Genomic DNA, 19,613 nt, shown 5'->3' with positions numbered 1-19,613 from the left:
CTCACTGGCTTCGGATTCGTAGGAACTCCGAAGTTAAGCGAGTTGGAGGCTGGAGCAATCCCAGGATGGGTGACCACCATGGGAAGTTGCTCCGTGAGCTCCCAGAAACAAAACCGTGCGGGCTGGTGAGAATGTAGCCAGGCCCAAAGCGGACAATATCCTGCTACGACGGAGCCGGTCCGGGGTGTGACATGACATGTGTAAAAATTTAACATTGAGAGATACATAGACTAATTAAAATTTAGAAAATTTAATTCGGAGACAAATTGACAGTGATCGTAGAATTCAAGGGGCAAATTGGCAGATTTCCTTTAACAAAATGAATAATAAAGGAAATAAAATAAACAGAAAACATCTATAATGGTTTTCCAGAGAGGAAATAAAAAAATTGAAGGGAATGAATAAACATCACAGGGTTTTGCTGTCTGATGAGTCTCTGTCCTCCACCACAATTAATCAGAGGTTTGCTATATCTATTTATTCATTCCATGTATTTTTCGTTTTGCTTTTTCCTCTTTATTTAAGTTCTTACTATTTATGCACTCATTTTCGATTGCATTGCCTTTTCGTTTCCTTTCTTTCCTCCTTCCCTAACAGATTCTGTTTTAGTTTTAGGTAGTTTATTTTTTATTTGATGCCTTTAACGATTTTGTTAGTATTTTTGTTAACGTGTTGATAAACGAGGTTCTGGGTGTTATAGGGTGATTCACGATCCTTGATATATTGCTGGAATCCCTTCGGATTCGCTGTAAGGAGGGTTTCTAGGGTTTTTCCAGTGTTGTTGCGACTGTGGTCCTCTCTGACATTTGATATTTGAGGGGTATGGCTGGTAGGTTGTTTCTCTGGTTTGCTTGTTCTTGATTGTCTCTTAACACCAACATGTATAGGAATTCGAGAATTTAGGGCTTATTTTAATTCCATTGCCTGTTGACGACTTTGCTTTTCGATTTTGTTCGCCTAACTCCAAGTGGAGCAGTGATCGAAGTCGGAGAAACAAAGAAGGGAGTAAACTTTTGTAACGAATTCGTGCACTAACCATTTGGTGTTGTTGGATTTGGAATCGTGAGCGATGAGTTTCTTCCATTATATTATTAGTTATACTTTTACTACTTGGGCTGTTTGATGATGCTTTTTGGGAAATTTGTGTGATAGCCTGATTAGAGGGGTTTTTCCTTTAATTTTATTTTAAATTACGGAAATTCGTGGGAAGGGGAATAGAATAGTCTATAGAGGGTGAGGATGGAAAAGGAGATGGCACCTGTTGAGGGTAATGGTGGTTGGATTGTGGTAAACGAGACCAATTCCGAAGACCCCACGTATATTGAAATGGAAGCAGAAGAGAGTGGAATTGATTGTCCAAATAACGGAGTTCAAGGTTTAGCATCAGACAAAGGGGAGGGAAGTAATGTGGTATTTTCTACAGAAGGACCCCTTGTCAGGAAGGAGTCAAGGATGTCCACTAATTGTAGTTGTAGTGCCAAGAAACTCAAATCTCAGGCCGCTGTGGTGGATTCCAACCTGGAGAAGAAGGAGAAAATTGAGCAAGAGAAGAAACTCAGTAGACAAGATAGGATTGAGTTGGGTCGTTTGTTTCAGGGTGCGGTGAGTTCCCATGATTGGGAACTTGCAGAGAGTTTGATCCTGTTAGCTGATCCACAAACCTTGAATGATGCTTTGTGCATCACTCTGGATTCAATATGGTTCTTGAGCACACAACAAGAGCTCTATGGGATAACGGGATTGATAAAGAAGATAATTGTCAATGGTGCGTATGACTTCACCAGAGCTGCCTTGAGGACTTCATTTCTTGCTTCTTGCGTCTCTGCTTGTCAGAGCCGAACAATGAGTCTTGCAGATACAGTCACAGTGATGGCCCAAAGGTAAGGCTTAATGTTTTCAGTCTTATATGGGGAAATATTTATTTATTTTATTATCTTTCTGAGAAGATTGAATTTGATTTGACATCATGTATGGTTCTGCTATATCTTCTGTAGTTAATAAGTGATCATCTATCAATATTTGAAACCATGTGTTAATTTTTTGGTACTGTTGATATACATGCTAAATTTGTAGAGATGTCACTTAATATGTACTGAGAGCTATTGTTTTTGCCATCTATTTGAGAAAGTAGTTTTCAATTTTTTTTCTTTGACCTTTTGCATTTGTTGCGCAGGCTTGAATCAGAAACACTTAGAAAAAACCGTATGCTTGTATAATGACAAATATTGCTGTGTTTTTGCATGGGTGTCTGTACTCTGCATGGGTCCTTAAAGACTACAGAAGTCTTTTCCAGAATTGAAGATGAAGACTTTATAACTAATAAGGAGGACTAGGTAGATTAGGATGCATTATCTTAGGTAGATTAGGATGCATTATCTTTCTTACTAGTAGGATAAAATTACTTTATTTATTGATGTTTGTGATTGAAGTGTATAGTTCTAGTTCGTTTATGCCTTGCTCTTATTCTTAAATTCTTAATGAAGTGAGCAATTTGTTAAGCAGAAAAAGTGCATATATTCAGTTTTTGTAGTTATCATATTATAGTAATTTTTATGTGCCAGTTCATATGCTTTCAGCCAATCTGTGTACGAACATACATGTAGAAAACCTGGGAGTTGTGCAAAAGGCACCACTTTCTATCAAAACTTACGAATGCATAGATTTCATTCTGTGATGTCCTTTGATTTTCCCTTCTTTTATTTGAAGTACAAAAGTATAGTGTGGTATTTTTTATTGTGTCTGCTGAGCACCTTGTCAGTCTTTTTCCCTTTAATCCTGTAATTGGTGTGCCTTTAGCATCATTGTTTTTTTTTTTTTATAGGTTGCATGAGCGTCTCCAGGAATGCAATGGAGATGAGGTCTTGAAGGCAGAAGCTGGTGCTAAGGTTCAAAAGTTTACCGAATGGGCTCTGAAATGCATAGGCTTCCATTCTCGTGGTCAGGGTAAAAAGGATAGAGTTAACAATAGCTCATCAGTTGAGATCCAACTCCAGTTATCAGCATTTAAGACGTTCATAGATCTTGCTGGTAACCAGCTTTCCGGGAAGGATTTCACGGAGGCCTTTGATGCTGCTTGCTTTCCCCTAACTCTCTTTTCTAGTTCATTCAACTCTGGCTGGGCATCTGGGATCTCGGCAACTGCAATTCATGGTTTATTAGGTATGTTGGTGGAAGGGGGTGCGGACAATGTTAATCAGTGTTTTCTTGAAGCCTCTCGTTTTGGGAGTACAGAGCTTGTGCGGATCTTATTGCAGGTGACTTTAATATTTTGTTTAGATGCCATGATGATGTTTATTTGCCTTCCTAGCTTTTGGATATTATTTTTTGCCTGAGTACTTTTTTATTAGTAGTTTATGTGGAAAATTAGTCATGTGGTTTATTTTTGGGTAAAATCTAGAAAGCTGTAAAATATATTACTATACCAAGCTACAAAATAACCTTAGAGAAAGAGCAGCCTGGCATCATGAAGTTTATTAGAATGCTTTCTGATTTCACCAATTCCACGATGGGACACTAGGAGCTGATAAAAGAAATTAAAGGAACAGAAAAAAAAAAAAAGAAAAAAAAAAAAGGAATCTATACTTGATTCATTCATTCATGCCTGCCATGATTCTAACATTCCACAAAAGCCAAAAATGGAAGAAAGGCACCCTAAGAACATCAGATGAGTAGGAATTCATTATGGAATTTTTTTTTCACAAGAAACTAAACAAAAGCAAGCTATATTTTAACAAGCATAGTTGTATGTATGTAGTTATGTATTTTTCTGATACTTAGGGCCTGTTCGGTGGTGTTTTCGGGGGCGGTTTTCCGTTTTCATTCTCAGAAAACATTGAGATTTGCGTTCGGTGGTTTGAGAAAACGCAGAATGTTTTCTGAAATCGTTTTCAACCTTTTAGTTATAATTCACTGAAAATGCAGAAAACGTCAAAATGATGTTTTCATTTTCAGAGAATATGGATTCATTGGCAAAAAAACAGAGCATAAGCCACCATCGTCAAATACCACCCAACAGCCACTACAAGCCAATTGAACCATAGTTACCACAACAGACCAGCCACCTGCTAATTGCACTACCACCCAGTCAAACCCAATCAACCCTACCATCAATACCACCTGTCTCAAATCGAAGTACCACCACCCACTTAGCAAATTGCAGAGAGAGAGAGGCAAAACCCTTTACAATATAAATAATGTATAAAATAAATTTGAAAGTCAAGTAAAACTAAATAAACAAATAATAGGTAAATAAAATTAAAAAAAATTAAGATTATGAAAGCAAGCCTGGTATGGTGAAGCACGTTAAAGATGTTGTCCTAAAGCCTTTGTAGCCTCCCTACATGTAGGTACTAATGGTCTACAAGACTCTAAGATACGACCCCCGATACACAAGCTCAAGGTCCATTATGAGCATTTCGGATATAGGTTTCCAAGTCAGAGTTGTTGCCCAAAAATAATAATATAAGTAGAGAAAGTATGAAAGGTAGAAGATGAGAGAATCAGATTGTAGTGGTGGTTGTGGTAGTATGGTATTGTATTTGTATTTGTGTTATGTGGTCGTATTTCAAATGTGAATGAGTGACTTTTTTAGGCATCCAAGAACATGTAACCTCCACCACATTAAACTAGAAAATTAAGACATTCAATATAGAAATAGAACTTGAAGATTTAATGTTTTTAACCCCCACAATAAATAAAATAAAACAGCCAAAATAATTAAACAAATCAAAACGGTAAAAAAAAATTTAAACCTTTTTAAAATTCCAACAATCCCCACAAGGTTTTCAAAATTTTACCATGACAAAATATATGGGCAACATAATACTATGCAATAGGTGTAGGTGCCTTCCGGGCTTGAACCTTCACTTAGTGATGATAGTCTCCATTTGAGGAACCTGAGTGTACAAAGTATTGAACTTGGCACCTTTGACCAAACTTCAACATATCCCACACGTAGTATTGGTTGAGGCTTGGATGCGGGGTAGCACTATTTATGACCATGCGCCAATCTTGATTCTCATGAGAGTTACTAGAGAATAGCCCAATTCTCACAGTCTCTCACTTAGGTGAGTTCTCCAAGAGTACATGTGACTTGCAGCCCGCGGGAGATTGCCCGCCTTGAAACTCATTCAGGGATAAATCCCTTCCTAATGTCACATAAAATAACACTTTTGCCTTAGGGATGAGCAGAAGAATATCTCAAGGATATCTCCGTAGTTTCATTCCTAGTTGTTATTCATCTGAAAGACATATGTGTCATGGTTGCTTGTTCATGTATGATGTATCAATGTTGTATCACTGCTTGGTCATTTTACTAATCTTTTTGTTTTTTGTTTTTTTGAAAAGAAGTCATTTTACTAATCATAATGAAGCAAAATCCGAATATCAAACAGTTGGAAAAAAAAAAAGGGCTTTTCCAAAAAATGTTCATTAACTCTCTGGATTCGAAGAGAGAATGAGGTTGATTGTCCTTTATGCATTTACTACAAAAATAAACAAAAAATTAAAAAATATGTATCTTTTTTCTTTTAGGATAAATTCATAACCCTAATATCTATTATAATTTAGTTATGTTTAACTGTTGTTAGTTATTTTATTTTTATATAAAAGTACCTAGGTAATACTCAACATAATATAAATACTAATTATATAATAATGGTAATTAGTATTATAGTTATTAAGCCAAAGTTTTTAGTTCTTCTAATGACTATAATCGTCATTTTTTTAAAAATGTTGTTATAAGATGGTTTTATATATTGATATTCAAGCTCATGTGTGTTGGTCGTGTGTATTGTTTTTTGCTTACATGTTTAATGATAAATTTATAAAAATTCTAAAGTAATGTCTATCCTTTCTTACTTTTTACTATTACTTCTGAAAATCTGGAAAATCGAAAATATTTTTTCTGACATTGACATTATTCATTGTTGCTTCTTTAATGCTGAAGCATACTTGAATAAATAATTTACTTATGTATCAGTTCTAGGAGAATTTTGAGAAGAAGATTGTGAACCAAGATTTGCTTTTATGATATATGGTTCTACTGGCAGCTTTTCTTCTCAATTTTGTTTGGCATCTGGGTTTAGGAGAATTTTGAGAAGAAGATCGAGACCCAAAATTTGCTGTTATGATATATGGTTTGTCTGGAATTTTTTCATCTTACTTATATTTGGCATCTGGGTTTTGTGTTGTTAGATTGCCCAAAGGAACAGTTTGGATGTTGATGTTGACCTGGCTTTGGGTTTTGCTTCTCACTACTGCAAGATTGGTACTATGGAATGCCTTGTGGAAGAGGGTAATGCCATAGCTTTCTTGGGCCCCCTGATGAGAGCTGCTGAGAGGGGCTGTATGCGGGTTGTTGAGTGGTTTGTGAAAAGGGGTTGCCGAGACATGGAGCTCTGCCTTGCTCTCACAGCTGCAACATCTAGTAGCCAAGTTGATGTTGCTGCCTATCTCCTTCCTCATGTTCCTCATCACGTCCTTGCAGCACTAAGCATTGAAATTCTGAAGGCTGCTGGTGAACGAAGTGGTGGTTCTCTTGATGGTGTTGCATTTCTTCTCCATTCCGACTTCTTGGGTGATCCAGCAGCTACTTATGCTGTTGCAGACAGTATTGCTCGGTCTGATGATGAGGCTGTAGCTCCCGAGTTAAAAGCTTTTCTTCGGGAGCATTGGTCAGAGGAAGCTTTCTTGCGTGGAATAAGACTAGGACAAGAACATTACTTGAGCCTGGTGAGGATTTTAAAATGGGGTGGATCTCCTATCTGCTTAAGAGATCTACCAGCCCCTCTGAGGGTAACGATTGCTTACCTGCCCCTGTATAGGGAGTGTGTCAAGGCAGGTGGCTGTTTGTTGTCACAAAAACTGAGAGGACAGGTTGTTGAAGCTGTAAGCAGGCTTGGTGGTGGGGTCTTAGAAGGGGTGAGCCAGTGCGGAGAGCTCTTGGCTGTTCTGGAGCATCATCTTCCTCCATTTTTACTTCATTCGCCGAGCAATGCATAGCCAGATGTTACTTACTTTTGGGGTTTTGCTTCCCTTTTTTTTCCCCTCACTATCCGATGTATGTAATGGAAATAACGTCTTAGCTGGGTTCAGATGACAAAGCCAAGGTTTGTCAATTTTATTTCCATCATGTGGTTACCTTGTAATTTAGTTCTTCTACATGACACATTATGATAGTCTGAACGTGCTTGTCCAAAGAGTTGAAATATGACGAGCTTGTATTTGACTACTATTATCTTATAAGTCATATCTATCATTGTAACTTTTAATTCGTTTCGCTTCTCCTCTCCACCTCGTGTTGGGGGCTTTATTTTCTTCTCCTGTCGCCTTTTTTGTCTTGGTTGGATGTAGAAACCCAAAATAATTTGTCAAAGGAAGTTTCAAAGAAGAGAATGAACAATGGAATGTTGTTGCTGCATCCCAATGAATAGAGCCATGTTTCTCTGCCACCTTTCTTTCGTAAGCATGGACATAGATAGAGCCACAGACCAAAACCCCGAGAACCATTCAAACCTAAACGTAAAGACAACAAGGGGGATGTATAGTTAAAAGCGACTATTTGACGACCGTCGCCTTTGGGATTTTTGAAATAAAACAACGCTCTCTGTTTTAGGGAGCATCTCGAGCAGACCAGCCAAAGGTGCTTTTAGTCAAAATTCAACCCAAAAAAAACCACTCATACAAAAACAATTTGAAATTCAATATTAGTCAAAATTAGAGAGCATGGTTAGAGTAGTATTGTTAAAGTGGGTAACCATATAGTTAACTTGTGCCATTTAAAGTCACAATTAACCAAGTTTTGGCTAGAGCATTGATGGAGATGCTCTTACAAACTATTACAATTTGCTGGAGTATTATTGTTTTTTTTAAAAAAATTTAAAAAAATCAAACGCTATTCATTAAAAAATAAATAAAAAAGACATGAATATCATGACTGCAACAGCAACAACTAAGAAAAAAAACAACTCAAAAGGAAAAGCTAAATCGGACAAAATCTGCGTTAATTAAAAGCTAGTTTGGGATTGCTGTTACTTTAAAAAAAAAATTGCTTATGTTGTGTTTTGAAAATAATTAATTGTAAAATAAAGCAGCTCCATGTTTGGTAAATAATATTTTTAAAATGTTAGTACAAAAAGCAATGTCAAAACCGTTTGGTAAATCTTAATATAAAATTGTTGTAACTATGAATAATGACTAAAATAAACATGATGTTGAAAGTGTTATGCCCTAATCATGTGATGGTAGTGATGTGGTGGAGGTGGTGGTTGTGGTGATGAAAGTGGAGGTGGTGGAGGTGGTGGAAGTGGTGGTGGTGGTGGTGGTGTTGGTGGTAGTGGTGGTGATGGTGGTGGGGATGGCGGTTGTGAAGGTGGAGGTGGTGGCATGGTGGTAGTGGTGTTGGTGGTGGAGGTGGTAGAGTTGGATGTGGAGGTGGAGGTGGTGTCATTTTTAAAAAATTAATGATGGTATTTTAAAAATTAAAAAATTTATTAAAAGCTCATATCTGTTTCTTTTAAAAGCAATTTTGAGAAGCAACCCAAAGTTTACTTTTAAAAACTATTGTCAAAAGACTACTACTTTTGAAATAATTGAGATATTTTATTTTAATCAAACACATTATATTTAACTTTAAAGTGAAGCAGATTTTTGGAGGAAAAAAAGCAATCCCAAACAGAGCCTAAAACACCAAAATCGCCAAAATCTAATATAGACCATATCCAAATCCAAACAGCCCAAAATAAACAAAACCTTAAATTAAATCATAAGCCTAAAAACCATGACTACCACACGGATCGAAGTCGTGCCGCCATAGAACCCACCGTATCTAACCAAGAAGAACATGTAGAACAGATATGGGGAAGAATCAACCTCAACAATATCCAACTGCGCATAAAAGCAAATAAGAGTCGCATAATAGCGAACAAAAGCCTGATTTGACAAAGATCGCGAGATACATATAGGCAACTCACAGCGAAGTCATTCATATCGTGGGTAGAAATTTAGAGAAAATGGAAGAATTTAGAGAGAGGGCTTTGAGGCAAAGATTGGATTGAGGGATGAACATAGAAGAGGTGATTGAGTACTTAAAATCTAAGCATAACTCAGCTAAAGTCACAAGAAGGGATTTATTATTCGGTAAGATGAAAACTAGAAAAGATGGAGGGAAGGAGGAAACTAGAAAAGGTGCTGGAGTAGTATTGTTAAAGTGGGTTTGATAATATATGCGAGAGTGAGATCTCCATTATTTTTTAGTTTAAACTATTGGGGGAGGGATTCACACTTGAATGCGTGAGGAGTATATTCGCTCTAATCAACTTGAGTAAGCGTGAGGAGCACATTCGTTCTAACCAAATTGAATGCGTGAGAAGCACATTTGCTCTAACAAACTTGAGTAAGCGTGAAGAGCACATTTGCTCTAACAAACTTGACTAAGCCTGTTCAGGAGAGATTTCCCATTATTAAAATAATGTAGTGTTCGTTTTTTGATACGATTTTTTAAATTACACTGTGCTAATTACATAGAAGAAGATCGAAATCGGATGTAAAAGAAAACCCACATTTGGTTAGTATTCACTTTCTCAAATGACAGCTTCCACAGAACGTAAAATACCAAGTACCAACCATCAGAAGACCGCATTAAAAATGTTTTGGCAGCCTTATCAATTAGATTTGGTGATACTGTTTAGCAAGATTTGGTTAAATAAAAGAAAAAGAAATATATTAGGTCAACAAGGAGAACCCGTCATCACAATCATATGGGTATACATGAATCACGATCCATTTACCGTGAAATTAGAGTTTCCTCACCTCATATGTCACTTGTTCCATCCTTTTATCGTTGTATTGTATTGAACATTTAGCGAATGGTTAAGGGAGGAGAAGAAAAAAGAAGTGTTTTTCTTGTACTGAACATTTAGTGTTTGAACCCAAAAATAAAAATAAAAATAAAGCACATTTGGTGAAGTACAAAAATTGTATGATGAAAGAGGTGCGTGTATATGTTGTGTTGGAAACAAACACACCATATACTCAAACGTATGTATGAGTCAAGTCCCTCACATTAGAAGGCATGAAAGCCAAGATCATAAGCACTGCTAGAATGCCAATCGGAAGCAACAGCAGCATGAAGGGTGGGGGAGGCAGCGGTGGAAGTATCAAAGGAAGGATCAACAGAGTCGCCGTGAGACATATAAGCAAAAGCAATGACTCCAGGCTGAAGTAGCTTGCCGGCAGCAGTCTTCTGCCACTCCCTCTACCGTGTGATAGTGTTCGACGGTATTCCGTTGTCTTGATGTGTCTCTGATGATGATGATGATGATACTCTAGTTTATGCCCTTCATCCACTGGGGTACCAGAAACCTTTCTTGTTTTAACATCCATGACGCACAGCTTGAACAACGATCTTGCAAATCAATAAAACCTTCTGGCACAAGTCTTACCTGATGTGCTCCCCCGAATCACACACAGCACCCAACTGAGTAGAGTATTGAGTATTGACCCAATCCCAATATCACTGAGAATTCTTCAAAGACCCAATTTATCCCTAAAACTCAAACTATGCAACCCACTTTTAACTAATGCCGGTTTCATACAAATCTAAACAAACTATTATAACAAGCAAAGCAATCCAATGCAATGCAGCCCACAACTCACTGAATCTGTTTGGAGCCTGTGATGCTTGATGCTTCTGAGATCTCAACTTCCACAATGACGTTCAGACTTGTTTGAAAGATACTAGAAATCGCAAGAAAACGTGATTAGTTCCTCAAGTCTACAATGCACAAACCATGAGATGTCGTCCCAAATAATCCAACTGAATAAGAATTTCAATCAAAATCGAAAATTGAAAGCCAAATCAAGAGAACATGAACCACCAAAAGTTGAAAGAAAAAAAGAGAGTATATATATTGTATAAATGTTGGAACAAATATATATTCCGCCCAATAACATATGTTCACATACATCAATCAATCTTACTGCTGATATACAATAGCATACATTTGGAAAACACTCAAACAAACAGAACAAGCATAAAATTTTGTTAAAGCGTGCGCCTTTGGCCCCCAAACCCAACAAATGAACTAACGAAATAGGGAGGGGAACAAACCCAGAAATGAAATCTCCATCTTTCTTTGCTTTTTCTAAAAAATAAAAAATTAAATTTTTGGCTTTGAAGGAGATGAAACAAGGGAAATCAACAATAGAAAAGCAGAGGACATGTGGAATCTACAACAAATTATAAAGGTCGATAGATATATATATATATGTACCTGTGATGCGTTTGTGTTTGATTCTGGTTATCTTGGTAGTAAAATTTCCGAATGAGGCAGCAAGAAAGAGAGGTCCCCTTGAGCGCTTTTTGCATCTCAGTGTCTATCTATGGCTCTTCCACCTTCAACTCAAAACTCTCTTGGCAGAGTCAAAGACGGCCTCGATTTACTGGGCTATGGCAGAATAAATACATAATCATCAAGAAGAAGAAGAAGAAGAAGTTCTGAAAGGGGCTGCTGGGTTGCGGAGATAAAGAAGGAAAGAATGAGGAAGGTGAAAACTGAAAAGCAAGAGACTGCTGGCTAGCTAATCAACCTGTTGAAGCAACGGAATGAATTTTGATGGGTTTTGGGTTGTTGCACTGTATTTGTATTATTATTACTATCCTTTTCTTTCCCTTCTCCTCTCCTCCCTTCTTTATTATTTATTATTATTATTATTATTATTATGTTAGGGGGAGAGAGAGAAAGGAGAGCGAAAAAAAGGTTTGGTTCAGTGAATTCCACATTCAAGTGGGGTTTGCTGACATGCAAGTTGCTGGTTTTGGAAAATCAGGGCTGTGTCCCCCAAGGTTCTTCACCCCTAGACTCTTGTTATTTATTTCTCTCTCTCTCTCTCTCTCTCTCCTTTTTCTCGTCTCTCTCTAGAAAAGGCCCAGTTGAGTTCAGAAAAGCCCACTCTATATTTTGAGTAATTCATCAAAAAGGATTTGATGGGAAATTATTTTTTATGTTTTTTTTTCCTGTATGTAAGAAATGAAAGATTGTGTGTAATGAGAATAATATTATTTTATAATTCTCTGCTAATTAAGATATGTCATATACGATAAATTTTTTATGTCACATATCGTGGTTGATCAGAAATAACAAATTAGTAATATTTCTGTTTCATACAAGTTTTGTGCTTTTCCCACAAACCAAACACAACTTGTAAGATAATTGACATTAAGGGGGCCCATTTGCAAATCTATTCAAGTATGAAATCATTCCTTTCCTTTTATGTCTCAGTTCTTTATTACATTTGCAAATAGAGAGGTCATGCGGACAGTGGTGGCCATCTATCTACGCATCGTCATACATTGCTCATGTCGTTAGATGATTTTGAAAGCATAAAAAGCCTACATACATGATACATGTCCTGTCTCACTTATAACTTTCTCAATAAGTGAGAAGGACCCATTCTTCACATCAATTTGTTTCTGTTTTCCAAAAAAAAAAAGAAAAAGAAAAAGAAAATATTATCGAATAAGGAAGTAGATTAATATATGGTAATACTTTTCTAACAATTTCCTCTATGTATTTCTTTTATGGTATTGGAATTCGAAATATGAACTGAGTTTCCCTTTGTCTATCAAAAAAAGTTTTAAAAATTGAACTTGTTCAAGGTAACATCAAAAGTGATTAGAGAATAAATATTAATTATGAGTTTTCTGTTAGATTCGGATCATCTCCTATAATTTTCTCTACCATGATATGTTTGATTTTTATTCTCTAATGACATCTCATTAAAATTTAATCTAAAAAACAAGAAAAAAAGGCATTTCCTTCTCTCATTGCAAAACAAGAAATCCCGGTTTCTTGTCGTTGAGAAGAAAATGAAAATCCTGACCAAAAAAGAAGAAATGGAATTTGACATGTGTCGTGGGTTTTCTTCAAGTGAAGAGATGAGATGAGCTAGCCGCATATGCAATCCAGTTTTATCAAGTGGACCTCAGAAAATAGTAAGTGTGTGTAGTGCATGCATTCTATTTGATTTGTGGCTGAGGGAGATGATAGACATAGACGTCAGATGCAGCAGGAGAAGCATAAGCAGCAGCATATGGGCATATGCATGTGTCATGTGCTGGACCAATTCTCTCTCTACCTAATTCAATGCATCTTTCATTCACCACCATACATTAATTAAATTAAATATAAATATGATTCCAATAATACCATACAAATGCAAGGCAATGCAACTCTGTCTCTGTGATTCTCAATTCCCTTCCTCGTACGCTAGTGATCTGATTGGTTCACGAAAAGGATTCCATGAGAGGTTATTTTTCATGTCTTGGAAAATGAAAGATTTCTTTTATGTATTTGGAAATATTGAAAAAGTAATCGAGAAATATAATTTTATTTCATTTCTCATATTTGGTTTGTGTAAGAATGTAAAATAAAGTGTTTAAAATTTCAATTATATTAATATGAAATCAAATAATAAAGAAGGCAATGTCTATTGAAATTTCGGTCAAATTTTATTCCCCCTGTCCACAAAAAAATATTCAAAATGGGTCACTTTCATCCCTTAATGGTGACTCACTTTATCTCCTGCCGTTAACTCCATCAAAAAATCCGTTAATGTACACATAAATCATTATCCACCAAATGAGTGGGTGATGTGGCAAATGAAGCCCACCTCTTTAGTTTGGGTTGTTTTAGGGCCAATTTTGGGGCATGAGTTCGGGCTGATTTGGGGTCAGTTAGATTATTCAAATCAAGGAGGATTTTTCAACTTCTTTTTTTTTTTTTCCTTTTTTTGGGTCAGGAATATTTTCATTCCAACCAAAAGAGAAGTACAAACATAGAGGTAGGCTACCCACAGCCACAACCAGAGAACAACAAAGCTACCAACAGCCAGAGAAAAGAAAGGAGAAAAACAAGCTACGGCAAAACTAAAGCAGACACAGCAAAAAAAAGATGAAACACAGGCCATAGCAAAACAAAAACAAATTTGTTATAGGCCAAACGTATGACACCGCCCAATAGGGAACGTGTCCGCCTCTAATAGCCAGAACTCACATCGTAGGGGGATATGAGAGCCCATCAGCTTGCAACACAAAGACCAAAGAGGATGGGAGGCTGGATTCCCAAACATCATCACACAGGAGGATATTTCCACTTAGGTTTGTGGATTTGAGGCAGCTATATAGACACTGGCAATGTTTGGATTCTTGGGAACATGGATTAAGAGAGACTATTTTGATTATGTTGAAGTAAGATCTCATATGTAAAAATTCATTTGTGATACAAAAAATGTGAAAATTCATTAACAAAATCTCAAATTGCGTGGACGAAACTCCATAATGTGACAATTCATTAGCAAAACCCTAAAATGTGAGAATTAATTCTTGAAACCACGAAATGAAAAAATTCATTAGCAAAACCCCAAGATTCTAAAATTATTTAGCAAAACGCTAAATTACAAAAACTCATTGACCTAACCCCAAAATGTAAAAATTCATTGGCGAAACCCACAAAATGCACAAATTCATTCTTGAAACCACAACATGCGAAAATTCTTTCTTCAAACCATGAAATGTGAAAGTTCATTCTCGAAACCACAAAATGCGAAAATTCGTTTGTGATACTGAAAGAACCAGTACGAAAATTCATTCTTGAAACCATGATTATACTTTTAGGAAATTAGGGTCCTAACCTTTCGGAAAGAAAAAGTGCAAAACATTATAAACACGATGGAGAAACACAAAAATAAACCAATTATACAAGACACAAGAATTGTTTACAAGATGGCTAGAGGTTCACAACAAGAGAAGAAGGAAAAACAATTACAACACTAAAGTGTATTTGATTACCGATTTTACTATAGAACTCCCATAATTTTTTATTCCGTATGTGTAAGTAAACACAAGGGAAGTAAGGAATTAGAATGAATCTAAAACACATGTTAGTACACACAGAGCAAAAAAGAAATGGAATAATTACTATACCCATTAACTGATAAGTAAACATGCTATCATAGTGACATTGGCTTACACAATCACATGATACTGAAATTTATAAGAAAAATGAGAGAATAAACTATTCAATCACTTGCCCCAAAAGTCTCAACAGTAGAATGGACTTGGAGCCAAAAGCACGAACTGCAACATCCATTACAATAAGAAAGCAACTGACACCTTCTTTATGAGATGTGTATTACTATCCAAACATAACAATTATACGGTAACAATCATATCAATTTCTCCCCCAACCAGAAGCTATAATACCTAAAGTTCAAGTGCCTATTTATCTATTATTTTAAAATACCAGTACAGATAAACAGACAACAGCAACGAGTTTAACTGTTCAAGCCAAATCCTTGTCTAGTCCTGCAAACAGAAAATTATAAACTGAGTTACAAGAGCAAGAAGTCAATGTAGCAAGGTAAAGCATTGTGACACTGTTAACCGCAAAAGAAAAAGAAAAAAACATTGTGATACTTGTGTTCAATTTTGAGTGTTCGTTTCCATTTTATGTATTAATGTAACCATGAGTTTTATTTGCAACTGCAGGGGCTTCTGTGCGGAAAACATGTGAAAGCTCAACACTAATACTCCATAAGAATGCTTATGATGCTTCCTAAAAGTGGAAGTTGCAAAATGTTCCAGGGGAAGTCAGAGCAGGAGTACATCATCATTTATAGTCAATATACAACGACACCATACACAGAACATGTATATAGTTGCACTTTGAGAAATACTCTTGCAATTTATAGATATATCATAAATTTGTCTCTGGCAATTTGAGTGCAGTTGTGAAATACTTTTTGGAATATTGCCTTGTGCCTCTGTGGTCTATTTGATCAGGCAAGTGCATTGCACCCACATCAGTTTCTCTAAGATAATGGCCGCCCCTTTTGCAGTTTGTTCCATCGTACATTAAACTAATTGCTAGTTTCTTCCCTACGTATGGGACATGGTGGTGAGATGTAATAATATAGAGTCCAATAATTGGATTGGATGATCCTTGTTTCAGGGGTTTGGTTTGAATATATTATATATGGAAGGAATATATCAACCACAACTGATCTACTATCTAATCTAGGAGAATCATGAGAATCCTGCAGTGCAGCAGAGTGAACGTGCATCGAGTAGATAAATTACCTCATCCTCGTCATCGTCATCGCCGCCATCTTCCTTGTTCTTCTTGAGGCGTGTAGTGCCACCTTCCTTGACGATGGGCAACTTCATGGCTCCAAATGGCGTATCCACATTGATATTGCCTTTGATGGTGTAGCCGGTACCCTTTCCCCGAATCATATCCCAGAGCGCAGACCCAAAATCCTTAGGCCTAAAGGTGATGGGAAGCTCAATGAAAGTGACACCCTTTTTAGCAAGATTCGCAGATTGGGAGAGCTGCGCGCCGCCAATGTTGACTTCAGAGAGCCAAATCTCGTAGTCAAGAGCATTGAGGCCTAAGTCGAAGTCATTCATGTTCTCCAGCTTCACATGGAGGACTGCAACGGTTTCTTCAAAGGAGAAGGCTTGAAACTTGATCTTCTCAACATCGACATCGGGTTTGTAAGGGATAGGGATTTCTCCAGTTTTCTCGAGGGGGAGAGTGAGTCTGCCGAGAACAGGGACATCGACAATGAGATCGACCTTGAACCTGTAAGGAATGATGCTTCCAGGCTTGATGTCATCGTAGGTGTTCTTGATGTCATCGTATACCAAGTGGACTGGAACTTTGACAGTCTCTTCTCCGTGGGCATGGATTGTTCCGGCATCCGGGATCAAGCCAGAGACCAGTTTCCTGCCATCACTTTCGATCAAGTAGTTAATGTCGATGAGAGGGATGGGCACTGGATTTGGGTTCTTGATCAGCACATCCACCACGATCTCCGCCTTCTCGAGAGTGATGCTAGGGATGTGAATCGCACTAACATCCGCTGTTGGCTTTCCGAACCCAATTGCTCCCTCGATCTTCTCCCCAATGTCATGAATGAAATCCTTCACCCTATCGATAAATCCACCCTCATCATCCTCATCATTCTCTCCCTCCTTCTTCTTCTTGTCAGATTTCTTCTCCTTAGCATCCCGATCAGCAATTTCTGGCTTGTCATCTCTCGACGAATACGATGCCATGAAGATGTATTCCCTACCTACTCGCCCTATACATATATATACAATTTACAATTGATTTATCAACACCTTCAAAAGTTCATATATACCAATTACTAACACATTTTGATGATACATGGATATCATTCTGATTTATTGATCTATTTGCGAATGCAGAGCATGCCACTTGATCATAATTTTGACTCCCAATATAAAACAAATGAACAATTTTGACCCCCCCAAAAAAAAAAAAACCGAATATCAACTCACTCCAAGAAGAAGAACATGTCAGATCTAAATAAATATTTTTGATTTTTGGATGAGATCTAAGCTAAAATACCTGGAAGCTGGAGCAGAGTTCAATTTGTATGCAGCCCAACGACACAAGCAGCAAAGATTTAATGAAAGAAAATTAAATTGAGTATGTAATTATAAGCAGAAGCAATGAGCAGTAAGAAAGAAGAAGCAGCGGCAGCTTCGGTTGGGGTAGCGAGTTATATGACTTTACTTGTGCTAGTTTCATTTGTTGTGAAAATAATCGGTATCAGATTTGGCTGTGAGTAAGGTCTAAAATATCGATGATATCAGAAATATCGGTAGTCCAAAAATATGGAAATTTCGATGGAAATATCGGGATATTATCGATATCGATAAAAAATGAATAAAAACCACGGAAATTGTAAGAAAAACTTGGAAATTTTCATTGAAACTTTGGAGAATGTTTATTTAGTCAATTATCTATGAGTTTATCACAAAAAAAATTAGAAGGAAATGCATTGCATGATGGATTTAACTAATTTTAAGTTGATTATACAGCAAGCGGGCAAACACTATGAGTGTAAAAAATATGTAATAATTAATGAAAAAAGATTAAATACACCGTAATCATTTATATATAATGATTTACTATAATATTTTACACTTTATACATTGCATGGTAAGATACATGAGTGACTTAGTACCACATAGAGTTCCTACGAGGTTCAAATTTTTCACTATCTTCATCATCTCTATGTGTAGAATAAGTGTATTGTGAAGAGTAGTCATCAAATGATAAATCCCCAAAATAGTTTTGCATGTAATTGTTAACATACCACCCATATAAATATAAATATTTTAGCATATTATCACAAAAACATAAGTGATATGGTGTTTAAGGTATTGGAGGAGTAAAATGGGAGGGTTTCATATCCCCTTTGTGCTTTTTTCTCCCTTTTTTCCCTTTTTTTTTCCTTCACATCGATATTTTAGCGATATTACACCGATATTTTGACAAAATATTGCTGAAATGTGAGCGAAATTATCGACATCGATATTTTCCGATATTATCGTCGATATTGTCGATATTTATACGATATGTACATGGATATGTTCCGAAATATCCGTGATTCGAAAAAACCAAAATATCCTCGATATTTCCTCGATATTATCGATATTTCAGACTATGGCTGTGAGATACATCAGATGTGAGAGAAAATATTTTGGCTTTTTGAACTTTTTGTTAAAAGTGTTGTTGGTATAATAATCAATTTTTAAGTGTTTGGTAATTTTTTTTGTAAAAGTGATGTGAGCTGTATATAATGACTAAAAATGATAAATATATAAATATATAAATATATAAATATATTTATTTATTTATTTATTGTATCAAATTTGTTTTCATCACACTCTAAAATTATTTTAATTATAAAATAAAATAAATATTATGTTGAAAAATTAAATATTTGTATCCAAATGCTCTAAACTAATGTTTCAAGTTAAATCTAATATATTCTATTAAAAATAAATATTCCGTCAAAGAAACAAAAGCAGGAACAAAAAAAATAAAAATAAAAACCAACATCAACAACTATTGAAGTTAAAATTCTAGAAATTAAAGAGAAAGAGAGAAGAAAGAAATTGAGAAGAAATAAACATAATATACTTCTTACATGAGTCTTGTGACTTCTCAGGAGCGTGCTTCAATTGATTCCCAAAAAAAAAAAAAAAGAAGGAAGAATAGAAGAGATTCAAGAGAAGAGATTGCGTGAAATAGATTGAGGTATTTTCAGAAGTTTGTAAATTTCATTAAACTCAGTGCCTTTTCGAAACTAATTCCCGCATAATCAGAAAATGACAACACTTCATTATTTGCTTCCCTTATAGCTTTCTGTCACAATAATTTTTAACAATAAGTGATTTTATCATAGTTTACCAAACAAGCTGAGCTTCCCAATTTTTTTTTAAAATAACTTATTATCCTAAATAAGCAATGCCAAACAAGCACTTATATTGGGGGTCGGCTAATGGCGAAATCTCTCCTACACGACACAGTGAATGCATTTAATTCAATTGTTAATTTGTTACCAATATACAATGGTAAAATATTCAAAAACCCTGAAATTACCCTTTCTTTATGAAAAACACCAAAGCAAAGAAATTCAATATAAATGGGCAAAACAATCAAATGAAGCCACTAAACAGATCTAAAAGAATTTTTAAAAATAACAAAAATTAAAACATATTGAATTATGACTGC

At 36.0% G+C, this 19,613-nt stretch overlaps 2 protein-coding genes and 1 long non-coding RNA gene across 3 annotated transcripts; 1 reads left to right on the top strand and 2 right to left on the bottom strand.

The window, feature by feature from the left end:
• Positions 1-311: 311 nt before the first annotated feature.
• On the top strand, positions 312-7,273 carry LOC117634134 (ankyrin repeat protein SKIP35-like). Its single transcript, XM_034368067.1, has 4 exons — positions 312-462; positions 701-1,880; positions 2,822-3,254; positions 6,196-7,273. Exons 2-4 carry the CDS (start codon positions 1,240-1,242, stop codon positions 7,000-7,002), a joined length of 1,881 nt encoding a protein of 626 aa, XP_034223958.1. The 5' UTR covers positions 312-462; positions 701-1,239; the 3' UTR covers positions 7,003-7,273.
• A 2,431-nt stretch (positions 7,274-9,704) lies between these two features.
• On the bottom strand, positions 9,705-11,816 carry LOC117636068. Its single transcript, XR_004586985.1, has 2 exons — positions 11,274-11,816; positions 9,705-10,737 (listed from the first exon to the last, which is right to left on the bottom strand). It is a non-coding gene; the product is annotated as an uncharacterized LOC117636068 (long non-coding RNA).
• Positions 11,817-14,966: 3,150 nt separating this feature from the next.
• Positions 14,967-17,656, bottom strand: LOC117634123. The gene is made up of 3 exons (XM_034368053.1): positions 17,436-17,656; positions 16,139-17,145; positions 14,967-15,364 (listed from the first exon to the last, which is right to left on the bottom strand). Exons 2-3 carry the CDS (start codon positions 17,117-17,119, stop codon positions 15,359-15,361), a joined length of 987 nt encoding a protein of 328 aa, XP_034223944.1. The 5' UTR covers positions 17,120-17,145; positions 17,436-17,656; the 3' UTR covers positions 14,967-15,358.
• Positions 17,657-19,613: the final 1,957 nt, after the last annotated feature.

This window comes from Prunus dulcis, chromosome 7 (genome assembly GCF_902201215.1).
Source record: "Prunus dulcis chromosome 7, ALMONDv2, whole genome shotgun sequence".
Lineage (NCBI taxonomy): Eukaryota > Viridiplantae > Streptophyta > Magnoliopsida > Rosales > Rosaceae > Prunus > Prunus dulcis.
The sequence above is the reverse complement of the archived record's forward strand: the minus strand, read 5'-3'. Positions and strand labels throughout refer to the sequence as shown.

Excerpts from the sequence above, each read along its gene's own strand:
- LOC117634134 (XM_034368067.1), top strand. The coding sequence starts at position 1,240 with ATGGAAAAGGAGATGGCACCTGTTGAGGGTAATGGTGGTTGGATTGTG. Across the intron at positions 1,881-2,821 it reads GTCACAGTGATGGCCCAAAG|GTTGCATGAGCGTCTCCAGG; the intron begins GTAAGGCTTAAT and ends TTTTTTTTATAG. Across the intron at positions 3,255-6,195 it reads TTGTGCGGATCTTATTGCAG|ATTGCCCAAAGGAACAGTTT; the intron begins GTGACTTTAATA and ends TTGTGTTGTTAG.
- LOC117634123 (XM_034368053.1), bottom strand. The coding sequence starts at position 17,119 with ATGGCATCGTATTCGTCGAGAGATGACAAGCCAGAAATTGCTGATCGG.